Consider the following 27562-nt stretch of genomic DNA (forward strand, 5'->3'; position numbering starts at 1 on the left):
GGACACCAAGCCTCACAAAAGGCTTGCATGATACTTATAGAATGATCATAAGTAAATAATGAGGCATAGACAACATCGTAAATATTGGTGGCTCGCAATGCTCGATGGTTTCTACTAAGGATATCTTCGGTCCACTCCCAATAGCCGGGAATATAATGAAATTTGCCATCAAAAGTTAAGGAATCACTCCAGTATACTTCTCCTTTGAGGATTCGTCGTCCTAAGCATGAGAGGGAACTTGTCACATTCTTAACTTTGTGATTATGGGAACAAAGAGTCCATGTCTTGAATTTACATTTGGTGTTCTCAAAGGTCCAATCTACCAAACGAAAGGGATTTTGCAAGGATGGCCACGAAGCTGCATATAAGCCAGTTAGTGGTGTGGCAACTAGTAATCCGGTCTCCGTTTTACTATCCTTGTGCTCTGAAATTACAAGATACTTGGACGTGGAGGAAGAGGATGTTGAATCTCTGAAGTAAACCATGTTCAAGCTGCATAAAAAAAATTGTTAGCACCTAAGTTAAAAGGGAAGAATAGCAATCACAATCTTGAAAGAGAGCATGGATAAAAGAAGAAAAAAATTCGCTTCAGACATTAAAAAGAAAAAGGATGTCTGTATCGGACTATTTTTAAAGGTTTTCGTTGCGAACTTTTAAAGGTGTTCGCCTCGAACTTTTAAAGGCATTCGAATTTTTAAAGGTTTTTCGTTGCGAACTTTTAAAGGTGTTCGCCTCAAACTTTTAAAGGCATTCGGATTTTTAAGGTTTTCGTTCCAAACTTTTAAAAGGCGTATATTTCGAACTTTTAAAGGTGCTTGTGAAGGTGCTCGTGACGAACTTAAAGAGTCCCCATTGCCGACTTTTAAAGATTTCTGCCACGAATTTTTAAGAGTCTTCATTGCGTGCTTTTAAGTCTTCAGCGTGAATTTTTAGAGATCTTGACCACGAGCTTTTAAGGATCTTTACGCGAAATTTTATGGGTCTTCGCCCCAAATTTTAAGGATCTTTACGCGAACTTTTATGGGTCTTCGCCACAAATTTTTAAGGTCTTCATAGGTAAAGTAAAAAAAAAGCACAAGAAAAGAAAAAGAAGAAAAAATTACCTTCGCATCAATGCCTTCAAATCGTCAAAAGTAGACTCAAAGCAATTTGCAAACGTTAAAATTGGTATTAAAATTGGTACTAATGCAATGAAGAGTATAAGGTATTTATAGATGTCAAAAGGCGACTATAGGAAAATAAATACCGATGTGGGATGGCCGTAATCGAACTCAAAAAGGATTCAGATTGCAAGAATTATTCTCCAATTTGGAAAAGGTCACTGTGAGGCGGTGATTTACCTATTCCATGCCAAGCAAAAGCTACCAAAGCTATTAGACTTCCAGTAGGATTCTACTATATTGATCCGAGGTGCGCATAACTCATGTAAAAAGTAGGCGCATATAACTCAAAGTGTGATTGGTTTAACTTGGCATGCAATATCAATTGGAAAGAAAGTGATCGATTAAAGGACACACATGTCCACTTCATTGGGCAAATGGAACTATTTTGTTGTATCCATAAATTAAAATGCTATTTTAAAAACAATATTTGATGAATTACATGGTCCAGTAGTGGTGCTTTGAGATAATTCAAGTGTATAAAAGTTGATGCTTCTTATCTAAGCTATCGCCCAAAGAAATATGTCTGAATTAATCCGTGCATCAAGACCAGAATTTCGACGAGCCTACACCTCAGCAAATTTTGAAGTAGGGGTATTCGTACGCATATAAATTTTATTGAAATTAAATTCATAAATTAATTTGAATTATATTTTAAATTCAAGATATATTAGTTCAAACAAATTTATTAGGCTAATATAATTGGATTAGTTATATAAGTCCAATATATATGGATTAAATAAATAAGTCTTAAGCCAATGGGCTAGCCCATTTAATTGGGCTAAAGTGATGAGCCCACTTCATTAAGCCCAAGATATCATCTTTCTAGAGGCCCAGTTTGGTGCCACGTGTCAAATGACGTGGCGCGTCAAGTCAAACGGAAGAGCCAATAGTACCATGCCACGTGTCAAAATAACAAGGCATGCCAAGTCACACGAAAAGGCTAATGAAATCGCGCCACATGTGCAAGTGACATGTTCTGGCCAATCAAATGTGGTCATGTCACACTTCAATTTGGTTGGTTAGAAAGAGTTTGTTCTTATCACAACTCCTCCCTTCCACAACTATAAATAGTGGTTTTCATAAGGGGCATTTGCATCTATACCCGCTTTTTGTGTCACGTTTTAACTTGTGCGCGGTTTGCAAAAAAAATTGCAAGCATACCCGCTTTTTCGCATAACTTCAGCATACGGGGCTGAAGTAGCAAAGGCAATCACGCAAAACTTCAGCATTCTAGTAGTCGGGCCTGAAGTTCAGCTCTAGAGCTGAAGTTTTTGTTTTTGTAACTGGCGAACTTCAGCTCTAGAGCTGAAGTTTTTGTTTTGTAACTGACGAACTTCTGCTCTAGAGCTGAAGCACCACAATTAGCAGTGATTTTTTAAGAAAAATAGTATACATCTTCTCAGCTCAAACACGAATAAACATACAAAAACTCCAAAATTTTACAGCTCATCCTACTAGTAACTTAAACTTTTTTCTAAGACTAATTTGCTGTAAATTTGGAGCAAAAGTACCAACTGTCGAACTGTTCAATTAAAAAAAATTACCTTATAACTAAAGTATCGTTGCTTCTGGAGATAAATACCAGTTTGTTTTAGGGGTGTGCATTCGAATCGGTTTATCGATAAATCGAATCTATTATTTGTTATCGGTTTATCGATTTCGATTTATCGATTTATCGATTTCGATTTCGATTTCAAAATTTTCCTTATCGATTTCGATTTTGTCCTCTTCGATTATCGGTTTATCGATAAACCGATAAGCTACAGTAAATTTTTTTTAATTTTTTTTAATTTTTTTTTACTCTTATTCTATAATACCCTTTCCTTTACCCTAAGTCCCTAACCCTATTATTTCCTCTACCACATTTAAGGAATGATCATATTTAAAGCTCAAGGGAATGAAGTTCAAATTAATGGAAAACAGAATTAGCCGTGATGATGTATTTTGATTTTTTGTTTGTTTATACCGTTGGAGTGTTGGTGGCATACATTTGATCCCTTACTTTAGTTTCGTTGCATGTGCTTGTTGACACAATTTTTATGTTATAAACGGTGCTCTTCTTATTTTAGCTTCCTTTTGTCCATATTAGTTAGGTGTGTTTGTAGCGATATACTTTCCGTGGAATCCCGTAAATTTTTTTATTGGTGTAATCGATAACCGAATCGATAAGCCCCAAAAATCGATAAATCGAAATCGAAAAAATCGAAACCTTATTGAAACGATAACGATAAGCATATGTACAAATCGATAATCGATAAGTAATTATCGATAAGGGTCAAAATCGAATCGATAAATCGAATGCACACCCCTAAGTTTGTTTTGTAACTTGAAGAAGAAAACGAAGGAGGAGAAAGGGGGCTGAAGTTATATAAAAAGTTGATACAAGTTAAAAGTTTTTTAAAAAAGGGTATAGGTTAAATGGGGGCCACCAAATAGGGCGCCCCGTGCAATTTTTACTCTTCGTAACTCAGAAAAGACACCAGAAGTTATAACAAGAAGCAAGAGAGGGCTCGTAGATCAAACGCTGCAGATTTCTCTAAAAGCTACAAGCATTCAAGTGTTCTAAGTATTAAAAGATCAAGACGAAGATTCAAGAACAAGCTGCAAACCCTTGGATTAAAAATACGTCAAGATCAAGATCAGGCCTCAAGCACTTGGATTAAAATAAAATAAAATTCAAAATCAAGCTCAAAAGCTCTTTTATTTATTGTGGAAAAATAGAATCAGAGGATTCATAGAGATTGTAACACTCAAATATTCGAAATAAAATACTACGATTGTTGCAATATTTTTCGGTCTTGATTTTATTTTCTCGACGCAAATTTATTGTCTACAGTACTTTTAAGCAGTAATTAGTGTTTGGTCAAGTTTTAAAAATTGCTTCTCAAAAGTGCTTTTGGAGAGAAAGTATTTTTTTCAGATTCTCCAAAACTGATTTTGATTCTCTTCAAAAGCACTTTTTTCTTCCAAAAGCTTGGCCAAACACCTCAATTTTTTTAAAAATTATTTTTAACCCAAAAAAAACTTGGTTAAACAAGCTGTAACTATCATCTTGTTTTCGTTTTTATTTTTTATTCGGATAAATTGAATTTGTGCCGCGTAAAATTTATTAAAGAAGGAAGTGTCATTTTCATTTAAAAAGACTAGAACCTCCCACCACTATCTTTGATGTTGTATTAGTCATATCTCTGCTATTATTATACTATTCCATCAATTTATGTTCTGTAAAGTCGACATGAAAGGAGAAAGATTGCAATCTCAAATTTTCACACGCAAAATTTAGCACGCGTATTTACACCAAACTTGAATCAGCATTTACATCTTCCCAGCATACAACTGCTTTCCTAAAGATCAGTCAAAACCACAAATTGGATCTCAAGATTGCTCTGTAAAACCCCCCAAAATCCTTCCCAAAAAAATTGAATACTCCATTTTCCTCTCTCATGGCGATTCTCATCTTCTTCTGTATCATCAGTTTTATAGCTCCATTTGCTTCTTCCCTTGAACACCATTCCCACTTAACCAAAAATGGTCTTCGCCAGAATAACACTTCTTCACAGCAATACTTAGAAATCAGTTGTCCATTGCCATTCGGTAATCTCACTCCTTCATGCACTTTTCATATCCTCACCCACAACTTCAGCAATACGATAGGTCTTCCACCGGTCTCTGTATTATACTCTCCTCCGGCCAATTGCTCTTGGACCCACGTGGCTCTTCAGTTCAGTGCTTCTTCCAAAGGTTTCCAATACGACCGTATCGCCGCCGTTTGGCTTGACGGCGCCGAGCTCCTCCGTACTAGCACCCCCGAGCCTACTGATAACGGCGTCTTCTGGTCCGTTACAAAAGACGTTACCAGGTACTCCTCCATCCTGGTCAACGCGAATAAATCTCTTTCTGTCATGTTAGAAAATCTGGTCAACGACATTTATACAGGCGTTTATCATGTTAATGTTAGTTTCCTGTACTATGATGTTAAGCCCGTGGATAATCCAATAGAAATGGGAGCGAACAATTTGAAAAGTTCCTATGAAAAACCGGCAGATTTGATAATACCAATAAAATCGGGAAATGGGAGTGAAGGATTTTGGTTCCGAATTCTAAACGAATCGGAGTTGCATGGACAGAAAGTTATTATTCCGAATAATACATATAAAGCTGTGATTGAAATTTACGTATCGTCTCACGGGTATGATGAATTTTGGTACTCAAATCCTCCTGATTCGTACATACAAAATAATAGTTTGACTACCCGAAGAGGCCACGGATCGTACAGGGAAGTTTTGTTGAATATAGATGAGAATTTGGCAGGATCTGTGGTTCCATTCCCAGTCATTTTCACAGGTGGAATTAATCCTCTGTATTGGGAACCACTTGTTTCAATTGGGGCATTTGATCTTCCTTCTTATGACATTGACTTAACATCATTTTTGGGGCTTTTACTTGATGGTCAAGATCACTTTTTTGGGCTAGGGGTTGCGGATAGTATCCCATTCTGGCTTGTGGACGCGAACTTGCACCTTTGGTTGGATTGCAATGAAGTGCTGGCTAAAGCTTTTGATTTGGGCACTCCTAAGTTCAAGATTGAGCGGTCTTCAAGTTTCATAGGGTTGGATGGGTCATTTGAGGTTGAGTTGAAGAGGAAGAGCGAGATTTCTTCTTGGGTGAATTCATCAGCAGGCAATTTGACTACTATAGTTTCGCGAGAATTGAAGTTCAAGAACAAGATAAACTTTTATCTGAACGGAACTGAGAAGCACATTAAGCAAAAAGTGGAAGAAGAGATTGAAGTTAGAGTACTGTCTATTAGTGGAAGCACGATCTCTAAGACCAAAGTAAAGAGGAAATATCCGCTTACCATAACCAGTAAGACTTTGCCATCAACGGAAAATGGTACAAGCTTGATGCTTTCTGATTTGGACCACGAATGGAAGGAGAAGAAGAAGTTGGATGGAGGTTCTTCAAGCACTTTGACAAACCGGCAGCAATGCAATGGGTGGATGGTTGTTCAAGATCACAATGTTTTATATGGTGGAGCAACCACTCAACAGAGTTATTCTTATGAGGGTGAAGCTGGTTGCTATTCTCGAAGCCTTACAGCTGCCAATGGCAAGCTTATGAATGACACTGCAAACAGTCTTTGTGCAGCTCCTTTGGTGTTTGATTCGTTTTCTGCTTTGTGACACCCTGTTTGAAGAATCCTCTCTTGCTCTACGAGCATCCCGTGTGTAGCACTAGAGTAGATTTTGGTTCCAACTTTCCTGTCTAATTAGTTTGCCTGTACGATTTATGTTTTTGTGTGAAAGGTGCAGGCTTCAATAAGGATGTGTGAAGCATTAGGAAATGAATTTTGTTTGATGGTTTGCTTGATATAGTGATTTTTCTTGCTTTCACGTGTGATATGAACCTTTGAGTCTGCTGAGTGTTTCTTGTCTTCTGGATATGCAGGAGGAGTAATTGAAGATAATCTCCTCTTGCAACTCTGTTCATATTTTGCTCCCAAAAGAAACAACAATAACAACAATGATAATAAAACAAATATTAAGTACTCCATGGAATTATCTTGATATCTAAGTGGAGGCTTTGCAAGCATGAGCATAACTGAGAAAAGGAAGCAGTGGATCCATAACATAGTTAAACCTGGCATTTATATCTTTTTAATCTTGTACATGGGCTAGGCTGCAGCCTGAAGTGCCATCAAGTGTTCATTTTACCCACTGTAGATAACTGTGCGAAAAAGCGAACATCTTTCCATCTTCAGAGACAAAATTACTTTCCTTTTGGAAGTATGTATTTGTATAAATTTGAATACTTCAGAGGAAATGAATGAATCAACATTTAGTAGTAAATTTGCTATAATTTCTTTTCTCCCTTTCTCTCTACAGATAAACTGGAGATATAACTGTAAAATATACAAAACCGCTTAGGAATTTCATATTTTTGCAGCGTCTTTGGGGCGCCAAAAATCTTTCTTACCAACAAGAAACTGCTCTTGATGCAGAGTTACTGACCAATGAAGTGAACGCAGAATTGAGCCAAGTTGTTTAATCATCTGCAAAGTGTCTTGAACTAAAATATATCCACCTGGTCTGAGCATTCTGTCCATCTCCACAGCTACATCCACTAGGTCACATCTGCAAAAAAAGACAAAAAACTAAAAGTTCATCCCAAAAGAAAAAGTTTGCTTACACCTGTTATGTAACCGACTGTTCTTGCTAAAGCAAATCATGCAAAAATTAGTTCAAAGTAGTAACCAGGAAGTAGTGACTGAACCTTTGACTTAAATTTCCAAAGAGGGAGCTGGAATGCAGAAGATCATAAGTCCGCGGATAGGTATTGAAGGACTCGCACCAGTCATGGTATGTGCCAATCAATCCCCTATCAAAAATAATGGGTAAAGTATCCGGTCCAATGATAGGAACAACGTTCATTACCCACAGGGGTCGATCAATCAGGGCTGTAGCAAATCTGTATTAACAATAGGAGTATCAGTAAGACAATGAGGAAGCAGCACAAGTTAATATGCTTCCAACAAAATAAATTTGTCTTACCCTCCATAGCCTGCATTCATGTCCATCACATTCCTCACATTTGACCAATTTATACCAAGGCTCCCTAAGTACACATCTGTAACCAGTGCCCAGTGTTTTGTATCCGCATTGAATATTTCTTCAGTGTCTGTTTCAAGGGATAGACTTAGAGGTTTGTTGTTGAGCCTTTGGGGCCAGGGTGCAGGCCACTCGTAGCTACTTGTGGCGAGTGGTAGAAGGCAGCTGTCCAGTGGCGTGTACCTGTATATTGGATGTGAAATACAAGATTAAGGAAATAATGTGATTAGAACAAGGATATAGATGACAATCTTCATCAGATTGTTTCAAGCGTACCATGAACTATTCAGCCTATGGTTCTGGTTGCACATAGGGGGATTATTTTCTTTACGATTCTCATAGCAGGAAGATGAATCTGGCTTTTGATATATAACTAGCCCGACTCTAGCTCTTTTAAAGTAGGTCTTCGTCACCATCTTCCAGCACATTGCTTCGGTCAGATTAACCATAACTGCAAAGAACAAGACAGAAAATCATGCTACCAAGCATAAAAAATACAGAGTAACTCAGTTCCAGATTAAATTCACCATTACAACTTCTGTATTTCTTTTCTTTAAGCTTTCCTCTTGCAGTCATTTTCTAGATAATTCACCGACAACAAACAGAAAGAACATAGAAAAAACTAAGTATCAATGAGCGAGAACCTTTCCAGACATTCTTATGTCCTTCATCTTTCTTATAAACTGGAGTTGCAGACCATATGAAGTACCCTCCTGGCCTAAGAATCCTGTTGAGCTCCATCAATGGTTTTCCTCCTGCAGTTCTCAATTAGTTACCATGTCGACAACGTAGATGGTAGAAGGACCTTAAATTTTGAGAATAGTCATTTACCATCTGCATGCCAGTGAACCCTGCATCTTGCACAATGAATCATATCATATGCATTATCTGGAAATGCAAGCTTTTTAGTTGCAATGACTGAGAGAGTAGCAGGGATTCCACGCTCGAGTGCAAACTGTATCTGAGCCTCATGTTCATCCTTTGGAGCAAATGACATGGTAATGACATTTTTATCCAGCAAATAACCGCCAAAGCTAGCAACACCACATCCAACATCTAAAACGACCCTTATATTCTTTCCCCATTCAATTGTTGGAAAAGTCTGAATAAAAAGCAAGAAGGAACTCAGATTAAAGAGACACCATGAGAACATTAGCAATAGGAAAGCTAAAATGAACACTAACTACTCGTTCTTCCACATCTTCCTGAATGATCAGAACTCAAATTAATCACACAAAGAATTCAATTTCATATTCCTGCCTTTTCAGCACAACATCCCTCATTAAAGACACAAAAATTCTAGGAAACAATGAAATAAATAGGTATTAGAGCGTGTATAAATCCATTAACAAAGCAAATTAGAGACTGCACCAGATAGCTAGTATCAGTGTAATTAGCATTTTAGTTTTTTATGGTTACCAACTGCATGAAGTGTATTCATTAATAATTAGTAGAAACTGTTAAAACTATACTCAATCTCATGAATCAGTAAGGAACAATGATGTAATAGAGATCGATTTGAAGAGCAAAGGAAACTATAATCTACCAAGGTACAGTCATTCACCTGCATGTACATATAACAAATATTATGATCAGGGGAAAGGAATTTGCTTTGCTTTGACACGTCTAGGAGTTCTTTTTTGAAACTGCAGGATATGAAGTGTCTCTTCCTCAAGGGTGAAGCCCTCCTAACTTAATATCACGAAATATCGCTTCTACTGATTAACTAGAATTTGAAAGACATCAATGTACAGATATTAACAATGAATATTACATTCATTAGATGATTGCTTTAGATGAAAATTAAAAGCAACACAATTGAACAGAAACAAACATATATTGTAGAAGATTGTTGCTTGGGGTGTTGAAGGACAAGAATGCAACAAATAAACAGAGTACCTTTTCAATGAATTCGATGTAGTGATTTACTCCATCCTTGAACTGTGTTCCACCTCCAGGAAAAACAAAATAATCACCAGATTGTTTTACCCAATTTTGCTCTTTCTTATATTCCACAAGCTTAGGATGAGGAACATTGCCATACCATATCTATCGCGCAAAAAAAGAGAGAAAGAAATGAGGAATAGAACATAAATAGTATGACGAGTAGAAAGTGATGCTCTAAGTAAACAAAATTAAGCTTTAGCAAATTTAGAAGTTGCTCCATTTACATAAACAGAAAAACAGTTATTTGGAACTATAATTAGTAACTTCCAAAAACCAACTCAAACCATATCTAGCTCCATGTAAGATTCAAATGTCAGTTGAGACAAAAATACTGGTAATTTCGTTTCATCTACCTAAAGAAATTTGATGGACAGAGTTAGCAATCGAGTTACATTAATTGTTAGTATTAAAGAATAAAGGTTAAGGCAAATAAAAAATCATATCTACAACGCTTTAAGTTCCAACCTACAGCGATCATAAAACCATTGGTTTACAAAATCCCATTAATTATCATTTAAGCAAAGCACCAAAGGGAAGAAAGAAAACAAAAATCTTACCACCAAAGAAGTGAAAATCTCACCATGTCCCTGCTCTTAGGCCACGAAACCGGCAACTTATAACCAACCGGCAAAGGAATCAAACACCTGGGACTAGGTACAGGGCAATGCCTTTCCCTATGCTCCATATGCCTTCTTGACCTTATTGCCTTTATTGCTTTCCAATTATCAAGGCACGGTATGTAATCAACCGCCACGGGACCCGGACACAGCTTCCAATCATAAGAGAACGTTTCCAATTCATTGTTGATTAATGTATCAGAATCAGTATTGATCGTATAATTATTATCCAGCGGGACGTTAGACTCAAGGTTGATCGTAATATTATTACCCAGCGGGATGTTTTCGTTTGAAATAGTGTTAGGATTCAAGTCCGGATTATCAGCAGGGATTGATGATTTGGATCGAGAGGTACGTTGAGCAAAGTCGATGGCAACGAATATGGGAGATTTCTGGGAGTTTGAAATAAGGAGGAAAGTGACGAAGATGAGTAAAAGGAAAAAAGAGAAGATGAATGGGTATTTGCGTTGCTTTAAGATATCTTGCATGGACGATGAAGATGATGATATAGCCATTTTTTTTGGATTGAAAATTCTGTGTCTGTTCTTTTCTCTGGCCAGAGAGATGAGTAAAAAAACGATGACGTGAAAAAACGTAATGCTAATTCAGCATATGCGAGAGAGAGCGTCAAAAGTCCAAAGGCGGAAAAAACGAAAATGATGATTTTGAAATATGGTTAGAGATTACAAGGATCTGGGGTGTGAGGAGGCCACACAAAGGAGGCAAATCTGTTATCATTATTGTTTTTAGGGGAAATGACGTCACGGCCACTTAAACTTGTACCCGTTTGCAAAGCCGATTCATCAACTTGCACTTTTTCCATTTGAACACTCCAATTTAACGGAATGGTACTAATAAACATCTTTGACCGTTGACTATGCCTATTTAGAATCAGCGCAACTAGCATGGCTAAATTGCAAATCACGCTGCCAATGTGTGTGGATAGTATTGTTTTTATTAATATATATATATATATATATATATATATATATGAGAATCAGATTAAAATATTAATGAAACAGAAAAAAAAAAAAAACATTCCCCTTTCCCCTTCTCTTTTCCCCTCCCTCCCACCTCTCTCGTCTTTGCTACCAAACTCCCACCTCCCCTTTCCCCTCCCCCCTCTATTCTACCACATTAATGAAGTCAAGCATTTTAATTTTTTTTCTTCACCATTTCTTTTTCTTGTATATGCTCCTTCTAATTTTAACGAAGTGAATAAAATTGTCAACAATCAAGCTCGAAATATATCACATCAAAGTGTAAATTTGGGTATCATTTTCGCCGGCCAAACACAAAAAAGGCAGAAGGGATAGCGGTTTTCGTTGCATTAATGGGGTCAAGTCATACCCATTGTTTCTGCTTTTACAAAAGGTTAGCAAATGCATTGAATAGGATAAGAGTAATTTTTCTTGAAGTTGTACTGATTTTTCTTTTATTTTGATATTGGGTTTCAAAATTGGACTCTGATTTTTTTCTTTCTTCTTGGTATTTTTCCGATTCTGATTTTGTCGACATTGTGAAGTCCCACTTTGAATGGATCAGATTTGGAGTTTTACCATTGGAAATGGTGGCTGGTCGGGGGGGGGGGGGGGGGGGGGAAGATTCTTCTGACAGAGCTATGGTAAAGAATAAAAGAAGGGAAAGAGAAGAAAAAATAAAAATTTAATAAATTGATTTTTGAAAAAATTAGGGCCCACAAATTACAGCTGTTAAATAATAAATGGTCTGAGAATTTGGCGAGGTATTCGAGCGATTGAGAGACACGCTCTAAGAGAGTTTTAACAGTGACTTTAAAATCTGATGCAAGTTTATGGCAGCAAAGGAGTTGTGTAAACAGTGCCACCGACCCCCCAGGCCACGGGGTTTGAGCTTACCCTTCTTTATTTAGCTTTTTTATTTCTTAATATCCGAGTTTTTCATTAACAAAGTCCTAGTCAGAGTGCAATTTTTGCTGTGAATAACAAACTAAGGTTTTAATAAGCACATGGTTTTTTGGACTACCATTTGTCACCGAGTCCCTTGATTTTTTATTCATGCAAGTGGATATATTGTAACTTAGAATCTTAAACGGAGAATTGACTGCTTACAGTCGAATCAGACAATTGCTTGATGACGCCTTTACATAGTAGTTTGAGATTATGACTGAAATGCTAAATATCCTACTACTCTTACTCTATATGTTTCCATTTTAACATTATAAACCATAACTCACTAAAATATGAGCCCTCCATCTACTGTTTGGTGAAAAAGAATTCCAAGAGCATAATTAAAATACAACAACAACCCAGTAAAATTCCACCAGTGGGATTTGGGGAGGAGCATAATTAAAATAAAATATAAAAAAAGGATAGGTAAGAGAGGTGGCTCAACAGCAAGGAACGACTAGGCAGAGGCATCTGTCTATTTACAAAAGATCAATATGATTTCAGAAAGTAGTTGATGGCCGGCTATCTTATTGACGTTGTCACGCACTTAGCTCAGACACGTACTTTTGATAGGTCAAATATATTATTTTAACATGCTTCGTGGACATTGTGCCATCAACAATCCCCTTTGTAGCTTGCCCAACGGCGTTGTCATTTGCACTTCTGAAGTGACAGTAAACCCATATCATTGCTCAATGCATTGCTAAATTTGTATTTTACCAATAGCCGTAAGGATAACATCAAGGTTGATTCAGTATACCATCTCAAATACTTAAAAAGAGAAAGGCCAAAAATAAGCAAAGGGTTGATTTTGTATACCATCTCAAATACTTAAAAAGAGAAAGGCCAAAAATAAGCAAAGGGCTTAACAAAGGACACAGAAAAGAGCAGACAGTTAGGTACGAAAATGCGGACTGTTGTTCAAGTCCACAACAAGCTTCAGTTTCAATCTGTTATTCCAGTTCCTGACTTTTCAAGATCAATTTCTCCCATTCCTGTATCTTCTTCCTCTTCACTATCTTCATCACCACTTCTCTCCTCGTTTTCACGTCCAAGTTTAGCCATTTGTTCAGCAAATAATTTATCTTCCCGTTCACTCACCTGAAAAGATTTTTTATCACATCAGAGCCGCAAGACGAGAAATATTAGTCACGAGACAAAAACAAAGAAAAGTAGTGACGAAACTATACAATTGTAGGGTTATTTTTATATGTCGGAACTATACAATTGTACAGTTAATCTCGGTGCTCAATTCCAGTCAATCAAATACTCTAGAGAAGCATCAACCGAGTTTTTAAATCTAAATCTTAAGATCCAACTTGATTCAACAGGAAAATAGTTCAAAAAAGTAATCAGAGCGCTATATCTGTTGAGCTCCTAATAACAAACCCCCTGAAGTGTCAGTTTTACTTATCAAGGGGGAAAAGGGAGGTCTCAGGTCTTCCCCAGCATCAAATAACTATCAAGAGATTTACAAGCTTTATTAATTATTGTTTGTTTGTGCTAAATCTTGCAATTCTAAGTCTACGCTTGATCCATATCTTTATGTGTCAACCATCCCAATGTCAAAGTAAAGGTCTCTCAGAGTTAGGAAGAAGAAAATGCATGACTATAATTGGAATACAAAACAGGTTTAATAAACAAAAATCTCTCACCGCTCGAGGGGCCTCCTTGACTGTAAGTTTTCCTTTATGACGTTCTATTTCCTGGGTGCAAGCCGCAATTGCTTTGCTGAGGACAGCTATACCTTGCTCCTGCTCCAAGAAATAAAGCACATATTGTCATCAGAAATTTTGATTCTATTTGAAATTTGACATAAATTTAAGAGGCAAGAAAATTATAGGGCATGACATAATTACAGATTAAATGCTTCATAAATCAAACACATAAACTCTGTGAATCCTCAATACTGTAGAAATAGCAAATCACAATCCAAGTGCCGCACCAAAGAGAGTGACACTCTTTAGCATTTGCAAAGTTCTTCTGAACAATGCAATGCACAACCACTAGACTGTTTTAACTTTTTGCTGCAGCATTTGGAGTGTGCTTTATGGAGAGCACCACTCTTAAGAGGGAGTGTGATTCTTCCAAACAATTCAATAGCACGAGCCTAGACTGTCTGACGCTATTACAAAGCAAAATTTTTGCAATCAATCCGTCACAATCTATGTTGCACGGACTCTCTGAAACACTGCAGCATCCGTATCGCATTCTCCAAAAATACACTGCTTTTGAGAGCCTGAGCAACATAGGTCACAATCTATTAATTTCCTTTTGTCCCTGTTTTCCCCCTTTCTGTGACTAATTTTCAATGGTACCAGTCAACGTTCATGCTCTGAAGTATGCTTTGCAACAAAAGAATATTAAAGAAACTAATGAGTAAAAAGGAAGGCAAAATGAACATAAATTTTCTGAATTTCAAGTCTAAGTTATGTATTTAAAAGTATTTATAAGGGAGTTCAAGGGACCCACTTAATCATATATACTAAACTGCAACAACAGAGAAGAAACTGGACATCTAGAAAGCATATAAAACAGCCAATAAAAAGAGAAATAATTAATTTATAAGACAATGGCTAGATTGGATGAGAGTTTTGTGGCAAAATGAAACATTATACAAGCCTGTAATTTGTTTTTTTTCCCCAGGGTTGGTCCTTAGTTATTCTGCTTAGTACATTGGTTTATTCCGATCCTACTGTTACTCCACAAGTACAACCTTGAATCAAATTCAATTCAATTATAGGTACGACCTTGGTCCAATTATCAATCAAAGTAGGCTGAGGATAATTGGTATTAAGGATAATTTTGGTATTAAGAGAAATAATCATAGCTGGATCTCTCATTCTTCTATTAGCTAGGGCTTAAGGAAGAAGACATTGGCGATATCTTGCAGCGTATATCAAATTACGTTTAATCTTCAATGTTTTCTTCACAATTTGGTGAAAACCAAGTATAGCCCCACTCTTTCGTCCGCTAAAGATGCCAAAAGGAGTTAATCTAGAAACCAAAACCAGTGGAGTAATCATGACTATGAGAGACATCTACTTCTACACCCCAAAAGCCCCTAATGAAATCGATAAAATATTTTGCTTGGAAAAAGAGGAAGAAGAAAACAATAAAACAATCAAAGCAGCCTTAACAGAGCAGAAAAATCTGAAGAAAAGCAAGGATAAATGTAAGTAGAATTCCTCTATCAACCGAGGAAGAAGACTGCAGATGGGGTATAGGGAAGTTGAATTTTGAAGTATGCCGTTCTGCATTTTGGTTGTGACTTTTGTTTGACTTTTAGGGAACTCTATGGCTTCTATAGCAAAGTAGATTCCTTTTTCTCAATTTATTTTGCTTATACTGAAATCTGAATTGGATTTTGGTTCATTGACTTTGTATGATTTGGTATTACTCTTGCTTTCAGTTAAAGAGTTAGCTGTTGGAGTGCTTCATGCCTTTTTGAGTTTTTTCCCCCTTCTTTGACTAGTCCCATTTTCTCCATTTAACTGGTCAAAAGTGCAAAAGATTTGAATCACTGACAAAATTGTAAACAATGTCTTACTCAAGCAGCAGCATCAACTCCTCCACCTTGATGCGCTCCTCCACAAGCTTCTCTAGTAAGGCGATCCATGATCTTAACTTCCATTAGTTTGAGCAATCAACTATCAAGGTTTCTCCCTTCTACTTCCCACCCTTTGGGCTCCAATACCTTGGTCCTCTTCTTCAATAATTAAGAAAAAGCTTTTCTATTTTGTCTGTAGCTGTAATTTTTCTCATAATTCACGAATTGCACAAGGTAGAAATTAACATTTGTCTATTACTGTTCATAATTGGACCAAACTGCAATTATGGTGTAATTGAAGGTCAGATGTGCTCAGCAAAGTTATACAACAACAAACAACAACAATAACATAATAGAATCTCACTAGAGGGGTCTGGGGAGGGTAGGATGTACGCAGACCTTGCCCCTACCCCGAAGGGATAGAGAGGTTGTTTCCGGAAAACCCTCGACTCAGATACAATAGATCCATACCACAACAGAAACCAGAAAAATAGTATCAGCATCATAAAATACAACAAATAAATGTAAGGCTAAAATGTGAAAAACAACAAAAAATGTGAAACACAACAAAAACTGCTAGCAGTCAGTCCTAGACAAAACACTATCAGACTAGCCGGCGCAGCGAGGAGAAAGGCTCGATTACCCCCTAACCTACAACCCTAATGCTCGACCTCCACACCTTCCTATCAAAGGTCATGTCCTCGGAAATCTGAAGCCGCGCCATGTCCTGTCTGATCACCTCACCCCAGTACTTCTTAGGCCGCCCTCTACCTCTTCTCGTAACTGCCAGAGCCAAACGCTCACACCTCCTAACCGGAGCATTTAGGCTCCTCCGCACGTGCCCGAACTACCTAAACCTAGCTTCCCGCATCTTGTCATCCACGGGAGCCACACCCACCCTCTCCCGAATATCCTCATTCCTAATCTTATTCATCCTAGTGTGCCCGCACATCCATCTCAACATCCTCATTTCTGCTACTTTCATCTTCTGGATATGTGAAATCTTGGAAATCTGAAGTCGTGACATGTCCTGTCTGATCACCTCACCCCAGTACTTCTTAGGCCGCCCTCTACCTCTTCTCGTAACTGCCAGATCCAAACGCTCACACCTCCTAACCGGACCATTTAGGCTCCTCCGCACGTGCCCGAACCACCTAAACCTCGCTTCCCGCATCTTGTCATCCACGGGAGCCACACCCACCCTCTCCCGAATATCCTCATTCCTAATCTTATTCATCCTAGTGTGCCTGCACATCCATCTCAACATCCTCATTTCTGCTACTTTCATCTTCTGGATATGTGAAATCTTGACTAGCCAACACTCAGCCCCATACAACATGGCTGGTCTAACCACCGCTCTGTAGAACTTACCTTTAATTTTCAATGGCACATTCTTGTCATATAGGACTTCAGACGCTAACCTCCATTTCATCCACCCCATCCAGATACGGTGCGTGACATCTCCGTCGATCTCCCCATCTCCCTGGATAATAGACCCTAGGTACTTGAAACTCTCTCTTAGGGATGACTAGTGAGTCAAGCCTCACTTCCACATCCGCTTCTCCCGACACGTCGCTAAACTTACACTCCAAATATTTTGTCCTGGTCCTACTCAACTTGAAACTTTTAAACTCCAGGACCTGCCTCCATTCCTCCAGTCTCTCGTTAACGCCGCATCGCGTCTCATCAATCAGAACTATATCATCAGCTAACAGTATACACCAAGACACCTCCCCTTGAATATAGTGTGTCAGTGCGTCCATCGCTAGAGCAAATAAGAACGGGCTGAGCGCAGATCTTTGGTGTAACCCAATAACCACCGGAAAAGGCTCTGAGTCACCTCACACTGTCCTAACCCGAGTCTTAGCTCCATCATACATACCTTTTATCGCCCTAATATAAGCTACCGGTACACCTTTCACCTCCAGGCATTTCCAAAGAACGTCCCTAGGGACCTTGTCATACGCCTTCCTAGGTCAATAAACACAATGTGCAAATCTCTCTTCCTATCTCTGTACTGTTCCACTAACCTCCTAATAAGATGGATAGCTTCCGTAGTAGAACGACCCGGCATGAAACCTAACTGGTTCTTTGATATAGACACCGCCCTCCTTACCCTCACTTCCATCACCCTCTCCCAAACTTTCATGGAATGATTCAGTAACTTGATACCCCTATAGTTGTTACAATTCTGGATATTACCTTTGTTTTTGTACAGCAGAATCATCGTACTCCACCTCCACTCATCTGGCATCCTCTTCGTCCTGAAAATAACATTAAACAGCTCAGTCAGCTATTCCAAGCCTGCTCTACCCCATACCTCCAAAATTCTACTGGGATCTCGTTTGGTCCGGTCGTTTTGCCCAAACTCATTTTACGCATCGCTCCCACGACCTCCTCAACGCTAATACGCCTACAGTACCTAAAGTCTCGGTGACTCTCAGAGTGCCCCAATTCCCCTAAAATTAATTAGAATAACCCAAAAATTAATGGACCCAAGCTGCTATTCTTAAATATAAATATAGCTGGCGAAGTGATATGTAGTTATTGGGGAAACGTTAAGAATAAATTTGTCAACAAATTAGAATAGAAAATAAGAATTTAATTGTAGTACAAGATATCCGGTCACTAAATTTGAGTTAGAAACTTAAAATTGTATATTTGCATCTAAATAATAAATTGTAAATGATTTCTGAACTTGACTTACAAGATTAGTATTTACATGATTAGTATTCCGTTTTCTCATGCATACTTCATATATTCCACTTAATGGTAATCTTTTAAATCCACTCTTCCATATAATTATTGTTATTATTTTAGTTTTTTTTTTTTTACAAAGATGGTGCCCACTGCCCGGCTAGCTTGTGTGCACCTTGACTATCCACAGGGTACCTTCTACATCTCACCAACACATACCAGGTGACCTTGCCCGCCAGCGCTTAGTCAGATGGGAAGAAATCACCTAATTTTTTTGAAACTGATGGAATTTGAACTCTGGTCTCCAAGGTTTGTACACACTTCATTGACCACTAGGCCACATCCTTATGTGCTTTTTTGTTTAGTTAGTTCTTCTTGCATCACATGTCCATTTCAATTTTTTCCTCATTTACGCATTTTTCCTTCGATAAAGTGGAAACTTTAAGTGCTTCATACTTAAAGCCCTAACAGGTGTTAGAGCTTTTTACCCTTTAGCCTTTGACAATCTGATTAACCAGAGTTAGCAGCATATGGAAAGTGATAAATGGTGGAAGCGGCTGAGCAGATTAAGCTGCTTATTTTTCCCTTGTGATTGATTTCCTTCTTATTCCGTCCTACTCTAGAGATTCTGGACAGGTTCACTATCCTGAAACCCATTATCATTTTAACATTTTTTCTTTTAAAACAGGACAAAAGGATAGTTGGCAAAGTCCCTGTAAAGGAGAGATATAACAATATATAAGAGGTGGTCTTTGCAGAATCCTAGCAAGTAAAAGAAGTCCAGCTGTAGAGCTTCACAAAGAAAAGTACACCGAGCAGATCACTAAGAGAGACATCCTTGTTTGTTGTCAACAGAACTACTAGGGATGAGAGGGAGCATTGAGGAGGCTAGAGATCTTCCCAAGCTTCTTTTTTTTTAATAAGGTCCTTTTTTTTTGAGAAATTTCTTCCTTTTTTTGTGAAAAGGTCTTCCCAAGCTATTTTGGTGAAGCAGTAATAACATATGAAATATAGACTCAATAAATTTCTCCTAGAAACTCATTAAGGGATGGCAACAAGTATGCTTTAGCTACTTCTCACTGAAGGCAAGTAGATAGAGTCTTAACTCAAACATCTAGTAGAAACTCAAAGCCCTTGAAGCGACCATCCTTAATTTCCTTAAAATCTTACTTTTTCTTTATCAAGTTTTCCTTAAAAAATCACTTGTAAGCAGCAACAAAGAAATGCCGCAATGCCGCACACGCTCAGTAGAAAACAAAGAACATATACAGTACTCATGCACAATATAACACCATTCAGTCATTCTCTGGTAAAACACACAACATTTCATCAGGCAACAAACAAGATGCCAACAATTACATACAGCAGTCTGTCACCTTGTCAAGAGTCTGAGCGTTCAGCACATATACTGGAGGCGCAACAAGTTTAATTTTAACTGGGCAATCCTGATTACCGGCAGCTTCAGCTTTACGCATTGCTTCCTGAATCAGATGGTTAATAAACCATCAGTGCAAATTTAAGTAGTGTTCAAAAAAACTATGTCCTCTACAAGTGTTGACAATAGGTTGAAGAAATAAATAATCACATAAAAAAATGATTCCAACTTTAATAACCTTAATGTGAATAACACCATCAAACTGAAAACATTTCATCTCAATATCTGCTCGGATCTTCAACGGTTGTGGGGTCATCCTCCTCCTAATGTTCTTGACCAATACATCTTTAACTTCCTCTGATAGAGCAGGAACCACCTTAGTAACCTTTGGAAGAATAAGATAGTATACATCATTTTAACACCAATGAAAGAAACTAACCTAGAAAATGATATGACAAAAGACTACCTCCTGCCCGTCGGGGCCAGTTTCTTTAATTTCACGGGTGAGGGAATTAAGGATTGGATCGGGATCATTGACAATTAGTTTGAATGCCTGGGAACCAAAACCAAGAAATCTACAAATGACAAATCTTGATAGTCGTTAGAGAAAAAAAAGGGCATTGGAAACAGATACCAATTCTCACCTCAATAGCATGACCATATTTTTTGTATAAAGGCCAACCAACATGGACATAAAGGTCCTGCAACAAACAGATCAGATGATTAATAGAAATTCGAGAGAAGAAATTCTAAAGATCTGGGCGGCTGCAAGAAAAAAGAATTGATCTGAACATAATAGCACAGAGCAGAAAGTAGATCATGCACAAATAATGCTTGTGTTCAGAAAAGAAAGCAAATAGAACAGTTTAATCTGTACCACCTCTCTGACCAGTAAATTACGATGATACTTTGAACAATGCTCCCAGTAACTAATCCAGCAGAAAGAAAAGAAACCAGTCAAGATGCTTCTCTATTAATTTAAATTTTTTTCCATCAGGTATCCCCACTTGTGGGAATATACTGGGTTTGTTGTCGTTGTATCTCTGTTATTTTAATTTTGAAGCACGGTGCTAGGAATAAGCCTCATGCTTAGAAATGGACATTGCTGTTAAAACAAAAGCAGCAAAAAGTGCTTAGTAAAAACAAGGGGCATATAAATAAACAGTTTCCACATTGCACTCCCTCTGATCCAGCATCAATTCGCTTCATCAAACAAATGAAAACTGTCATGATGTTTCTCTGTTATTTTAATTTTGAAGCAGGGGACTTGGAATGAGCCCAAGTAAATGCCAGCTAGTGTCCTAAAGCATGCTCCTTTTCTTTTGGTATCTCTCACTTGGAACCTGATTCGCAAAACGGATACCAAAAAAATGCCAAGTTTTTTCCCAGTCAAGAATCATTTCCCTCGGTGACTGTAGAAGGGGACCAACCAGGTCTTTATGTTGTTCCAGCGAAGGTCGTATCATAAGTTCTAGTTAAATATTAGGAAAGATATGATAAGGCACAATGCCTCAGAGATCTAGGTAGACCACAGTACCATAACTCAAAAATATAACAAAACCGCGGACAAACAGGAAGTAGAAATAAAGCAGCAGAGCACGACATATGGTATTATGTCAACCCATTACAGAGTAGTAGGGGCAGGGTAATTGCTAAATTCTCATATGTAGATAGCAAAATGATATGTGGTGGTAGTCAAAATATTCCCTCTCACTTGCCCTACTCAAACAATTGATTTCTTCCTCTGAACGATAATAACTTATTTGAAATTTTGTCAATGCTCTCCCCACCACCCAGCCTGTGCCAAACATACACCCAATAGAACAGTTTCATCCTCCAATATATGTTCTTTAAATTGCACTGTGCAACATTAGGCACAGCAAATTGCAGTAGCAACACAATTTTTGTTTTACTCCTCATCGACTCCCCAAAAGAAATGAAATTACATCACAGTTTCAACTTGTCACTAACGCAAAAATACCCCCAGGAGCTAACAAATTTAGAGCTATTGTGGAAATAAACTTCTGCAAAATGCACAACAATAAATTTTGCATCCTATGATTCTTTAACAACATGGAGCCTTAACATAGGATCCATAAGCAGTATCCAGCAAACAAAATGAGAACCTGAATGCTTAATGTGACAATTAACTCAAATTTTCACTAAAATGTAGGTAATAAATAAAGTAAACTCCTCTGAGTGATTACTCTGTGAGTACACATGCACCTTCAAGACCCTTCACAAGGAGCCAAGCAAAGGAGCTTCAAGTGCTCGGGTTGTTGATCTCCAAGAGGGACGCCTCCAAGGATGTCATGGAGAGGTCTTTGACTTATTACACATTGCTAGAATACAAGGAAGGACCTCAAACAGAGATGGGAGCTGAAGAAGAAGACATGGAGGAGCTGTGGCAGATTGCTGGAACTGGAGCTGAAGCTCATTTACTGCGATCGCGGAAGCATATAACAATCGCACAAGAGGGTCTGAAGGATTTTCAGCGCGATCGGCAACTGTGGACACAATTGCCCAGAAGGATGACTGAAGCTCAGACTGGGAGGACATTCCAGAGCGCGATTGTGCAGGAGGACCACATTGAAGCGCGTTCACGCACCTCTAAGCGCTCTGAAGACGGGCCAGATTCTGATTTTTCACAAAGTGGTTAAATTACACCTTAAGCCACTCCTTAGGGCTATTTAGGAATTACTTATACCTAATTAGCTATAGTATAAATTGTCAATTCTTGGTACTTCATAGGTTTAGATTTCGATGAACAAAGACAATGATATCATTTATCCTTTCCATTTATGCATTTATGAGTTTAAGCTTTTAATTCCTTTATTGCTTTCTTCAATTGCTTTGATTAGTAAGCACTTAGCGTTACTTGGTAAGTGATTTGGTTGTGAATTGCTTAATTGCATATTAACCTTTGCCCGGAATTTGCAAGAGTAATCAATCTCTTGAGGATCTCATAGTTTAGGTGCATTCTTAATTGGGTTCAATGGTTATTAGGGTTTCATTATCCTAAATTTTATTAGATTCAAATTAACTTTGTGTCTAACCTCTATCTTCCATTTCCTTGTTATTCTACACTATCCAGGTTTTTGCTTCTGTTTGTGATCACTTAGTGCCATGACCATGGTACGAATACAAGACTTGGCACAAAATGTGCCAAGTTCCCTCTAAATTCTTGCTAGAAGACAAATATTTTTCATCATATGCTTGACCAGTGGCGGAGCTAAAAGTAAGGATAGTCCGAAATTATATGGTCCAAGTATAAAAAAATATTGTATATATATATACTATTGAATCCTCTTAATCTAAGGGAAGCTTCTAGGTATTTCCTGGCTACACTATGTGCTTGACTATTTAGTGTATTGAGAAATTGAAAGGAAAGGTGATTTTAGTCATTCGGCCTTTATGCTCAAAACTCAATTTCAGATATAATTGGCATAACACCTGCAAACACTTCATTTTCCATAATTTGGACAGCATGCCAAATGGTGATTTGGATGAGTGTTGAAATAATGCCGAATAACAAAACAGTCAATTTCTACTTACATTACACTTCAACAACATATCCATATTCACAAGTAATTTCTCCATGATCAAATAAATTCAACACGAACCGAAGAAACTTAACATAACAAGTAGCTAACCTCCAAATCGATGTTCATAGTTTCAGCAACGTGGCGCATAATGGAATGAATAAGCTTGCTCTTATTGTACCTTTCCTCACAACCCTGAATATCTTCCTCAGAAACCCTTCGCTTACTAAGATCAATATAACCTCTCTCGTGGTCAACCCTAAGAACCATAACGGGCTCGATTCGGCCAACTTTAATGAGACTACTGATACTCCTAATTCGACGGCGAGAGAGCTCGGAGAAAAGGATCATTCCTTCAATGTTATTGTACTCAAGAAGGGAAACATAGGCGCCACTATCAGCCATGCTCTTGACCTGTATCATTACAGCTTGGTCCACTTCAGGATACTTGGCCTCGTACATTCGGCACTCTAGGTTCGGACTGTTCGTCGCCATGATTGGGCGAGCGCCGAACACTACGAGGGTTTAGGGTTTTGGCGAAGAAGAATCTGTGATGTATGAATTGTCTCGTGATTCTAGCTTTTTTTGGTTTGTGGTGAGATGGTGAATATCGGTATTTAACGGGTGGGCCGGGCCGGGCTGGGTATGGGAATTTAGTATTCGGTTATGGTCCGGGCCGCCGATTATGGATTGGGGCATATCGAATTTAACGGATTCCCGGGCAAAAATTGAACCGTAAGGGTATGGGTTTATGGGGCCGGGCCGGGTTATTGTTATTTTTAATTTATTTATTTTTTGTATTTTGAATTTTTGTATAACTATTGGAAGTTATATTAATATAAATTAAAAATATAAAAAATACAACGAAGATGGGAAAAAATTGCACTTATAAATTGTAAGTGCTACATTTATTTTAAAATTACAAAATTGAAGTTTGCATTTAACAAGTAAATTAACAAAAAAATAGTAAAACTAAATTTTCATGCATAATAGTACTTCAAATTAATCTGACAAACTAAAACATTAAGCATAAATACGTTTAATAATTTTAAAATAACACAAATTGTCTCAAATCAACTTAAATACGAATTTTCGGAGGACGCTCAAGACAATTCTTTATATGCCTCCTTAAACTGTCAGTGCCAGACTTTGAACGAAGATTTAAGACTTGACCACAATCTTGCACTTTACTTTCTGAACTTCTTCATTTTCTTCTACCGCCTCATAGTGTTCCCAAACATATGAGCGCACTCTAAAAGTACGAGGCATGATTTAACTTGAATTGAGAACTGAGAGATGAATGAAGAAATGAGGAAGAGGGGGGTGTATTTATAGTTTTTCAAAGGGAGTTAATTTAAAAAAAAAAAAAAAATTGGGCTAAATGTCAATTTCAGTCGTTGGGCAACGGCCATATTGTGAAATGGACCGTTGCCAACGGTCAGAATCTGAGGCCCAAGCTTAAAAAAAAATTGTTATCGTTAAACCGGTCCGGGCCGGTTAACCGGATGAATAGTATTGTTCGTTGACCGGATTTGACCGGTCCGGTTAACCGGTGGTTCAAAAGTGAACGGTACAAATCGCCCTATCCCTATAACCCAGTCCTACCCGGCCCCCTTCTACCGGTCCGATCCGGTTTTAACCGGTCTGGGCCGGTCCGTAAACGGGCTGACCCAGCCCGTTAGACACCTTTAAGTGAAATGTTCTGCTGGTTGGACAGTGGACTTGTTTTTACCAAGATTTATCTATTGAACTCCTTGAAGTTTCAATATAGGGCAAGTTAACTCATTGAAATTTGAGAATTAGATTCTAGTCCTTAAAGTTTCAATTATTGATTTGGTTGGGTCCTAAAATTTCAATGGTTCCACAGGTAATTAGGAATCCTCTTACATACTTGAAAATGGTAAATTATGTCCAAAGCATATTGTCGGTACAACTTATTCTTATTGATAGATTAAATGTTTGTTATTATCTACAACCAAACTTCTACGGCCAATCTTAAGTACTTTTCCTATTATAGCACCCCTTATATTTGATGGTATAGAAAGATAAAGCTTTTAGTTTAACATATTACAAGTTTAACAACTATTTTAAGATAAATGGCAAAGGATATACTTGATGCAATCAAACTTTCTTTAATCAAACAGAAGCAAAATCAAGCATTAAAGATCAAACATATATTGTACAGGCAAACCTCTCTATAACAGTATCATTTATTTCAAAAAAAAAGATTGTTATAGTTATATACAGTAAAATTGGTTAGTGACAGTTGGACGAATGAAGAACAGCAAGTAGTCGATATCGGTTGCAAGCATATGACCGGTGCTGGATGAATCCCGAAGACAGAGTAGCCGATGACAAAGATTCAAAGAATTGACATCGGGTAGCATTCAATGAGCAGCCGTTACAGAGAATATCTGCATTTATAGCCAACCATTATGCAACCATCAATGACATGTATTTTCATTCAAGAGGAGATTGATTTGGGAATCTTGTCTCCCTAGATAAGAGCTATAAATAGGAGAATTAGTATCCACTGTAGACACGAAATATTTTGTACACAAAAGCTTAAGTCAGCTCTCATCCTATAATAGTATTCTTTGTTTTTATTCTTGGATATTATTCTCGCTTCTATTACCGGGGAGGCTAAGTTCATAGCCAAGCTTGTATTTTCTTTAGATTTATTTTATAATCTTATATTTGTTCTTGCTTATTTCATATTTCTGGATCAAATTAATTTACGTGTCTATAAATCACGTTACAAATTCAATTGTACTATTTTACGGGTAAACAGTTTGGCACCCACCGTGGGGCATAGATAACTTACTAACAAATTTTGATTCCTTTCTTAGCAAAAGAAAAATCAGATATGGCAGCTAACGATGTCAAAAATGTCTACAATGTTGGAGCAAACAGTGAACGTGAAGATGTGTTTCAGCGTGATGATTCAACCAGCGAAACCCGCAATGAAGGAGATGAAACAACTCCAGTTCGCGAAGGTCAGAATCCTCAACATATGAGAAGTCCAACTCCCGATGATGTGGATGATGAACGCTTGAAAGAGCAACAAAGAGCGATTATGGATCACTTCTCAATACAAGATCAGGTGATGATAGAGTTGAAGCAGTCTGATAAAATAAAAATACCATGCAAAATATGAGTTGTTATTGAATTATTAATATTAATATTGTTACTTTTATGTAGGTAATATCAAAATATAAACAATAAAAATAAATAAATAAATAAATAAATAAGAAAGAAGAAGAAAGTTGAAAATGGAAAAGATTGGAAATAAGATGGCAGAAGCATCAACAAATTGGAGAAAAAGCTAGTGTGTGCATATGATTAGGGGTGAGCATCAGTCGGTTCGGTCGGTTATTATAAAAGTACGGTTCAGTTTATCGGTTTTCGATTTTGTAATATTAATAACCAAATCAAACCAAAGTATTTACGGTTCGGTGCGATTTTTCAAAGTCCGGTTCGGTTATTTTCGGTTTATATTTTCGGTTTCAAACGGTTGTAGGAACAACAAAGTATTTACAGTTTGTAGGCACATCTATGATCTAACTATCCAAAACATAATTAAAAAACAAAGAAGTTCGAGTTTTAACTTCAATCATCACCTGATTTGAATTTTCTGTTACTCTACATCGAGCTTTAACATGCATTCACCTGCCGCTAGCAATCAAATTTATTCTGCCTGTCGACATGGAAGCATAAATTCAACCTGCTTGGGATTGAGGTTCGAGCTGGATATCAGCTTAGGGACGTTTATGCCCATCTCTATGCATAGAGGCGGGTTTATAAAATTTGACTGAGTTTAACCATAGATCCTTAATACTAAACCTATCACACTTTTGAAATTATTAATTCAAATTTGCTATATGTTAAAGTTATAGTAAAATTTCACGTATATACTAATGCTCTTATTTTAATTTTTGGGGTTCAGTTCTACCCATTGAACTTATGCATCCGTCTTTGTGTGTGTGGTGTTTAGATGCAATTTATTTATTCGGCTAAATTGATGTAGATTTTTCTTTTAAATGTTTCTCTACGGAGCTTACACTAACTCCTCGGATGCAATGTCACACTTTTAGACGATTTACTGGTCCCAAATTATCTTCCTTTAAGAGAATTT

The 27562-nt window shown here is 37.5% G+C and overlaps 3 protein-coding genes and 1 long non-coding RNA gene across 5 annotated transcripts; 2 read left to right on the forward strand and 2 right to left on the reverse strand.

Moving 5' to 3' along the window:
- Positions 1–4346: 4346 nt before the first annotated feature.
- Positions 4347–6556, forward strand: LOC104220039 (peptide-N4-(N-acetyl-beta-glucosaminyl)asparagine amidase A-like). The gene has a single exon (XM_009770837.2). It carries the CDS (start codon positions 4607–4609, stop codon positions 6344–6346), a length of 1740 nt encoding a protein of 579 aa, XP_009769139.1. The 5' UTR covers positions 4347–4606; the 3' UTR covers positions 6347–6556.
- A 229-nt stretch (positions 6557–6785) lies between these two features.
- On the reverse strand, positions 6786–10998 carry LOC104220040 (probable methyltransferase PMT23). Its single transcript, XM_009770838.2, has 8 exons — positions 10299–10998; positions 9671–9820; positions 8603–8873; positions 8416–8526; positions 8048–8222; positions 7715–7954; positions 7437–7631; positions 6786–7297 (listed from the first exon to the last, which is right to left on the reverse strand). The coding sequence occupies exons 1-8, from the start codon at positions 10848–10850 to the stop codon at positions 7096–7098; spliced, it is 1896 nt and encodes a 631-aa protein (XP_009769140.1). The 5' UTR covers positions 10851–10998; the 3' UTR covers positions 6786–7095.
- Positions 10999–11372: 374 nt separating this feature from the next.
- Positions 11373–19465, forward strand: LOC104220036 (uncharacterized). The gene is made up of 2 exons (XR_011406120.1): positions 11373–11709; positions 19199–19465. It is a non-coding gene; the product is annotated as an uncharacterized lncRNA (long non-coding RNA).
- On the reverse strand, positions 12952–24018 carry LOC104220038 (eukaryotic translation initiation factor 2 subunit alpha homolog). 2 transcript variants are annotated; one of them, XM_009770836.2, is made up of 7 exons: positions 23539–24017; positions 20530–20586; positions 20352–20438; positions 20124–20270; positions 19887–19991; positions 13919–14017; positions 12952–13364 (listed from the first exon to the last, which is right to left on the reverse strand). In XM_009770836.2, exons 1-7 carry the CDS (start codon positions 23920–23922, stop codon positions 13209–13211), a joined length of 1035 nt encoding a protein of 344 aa, XP_009769138.1. In that variant the 5' UTR covers positions 23923–24017; the 3' UTR covers positions 12952–13208. The 2 variants fall into 2 exon arrangements, with proteins under 2 accessions (XP_009769138.1, XP_070027005.1); XM_070170904.1 differs by lacking the exon at positions 12952–13364 and adding an exon at positions 18016–18077 and having other exon boundaries at positions 13916–14017; positions 23539–24018.
- Positions 24019–27562: the final 3544 nt, after the last annotated feature.

The sequence above is a fragment of the Nicotiana sylvestris genome, chromosome 3 (assembly GCF_000393655.2).
Source record: "Nicotiana sylvestris chromosome 3, ASM39365v2, whole genome shotgun sequence".
Taxonomy (NCBI): domain Eukaryota; kingdom Viridiplantae; phylum Streptophyta; class Magnoliopsida; order Solanales; family Solanaceae; genus Nicotiana; species Nicotiana sylvestris.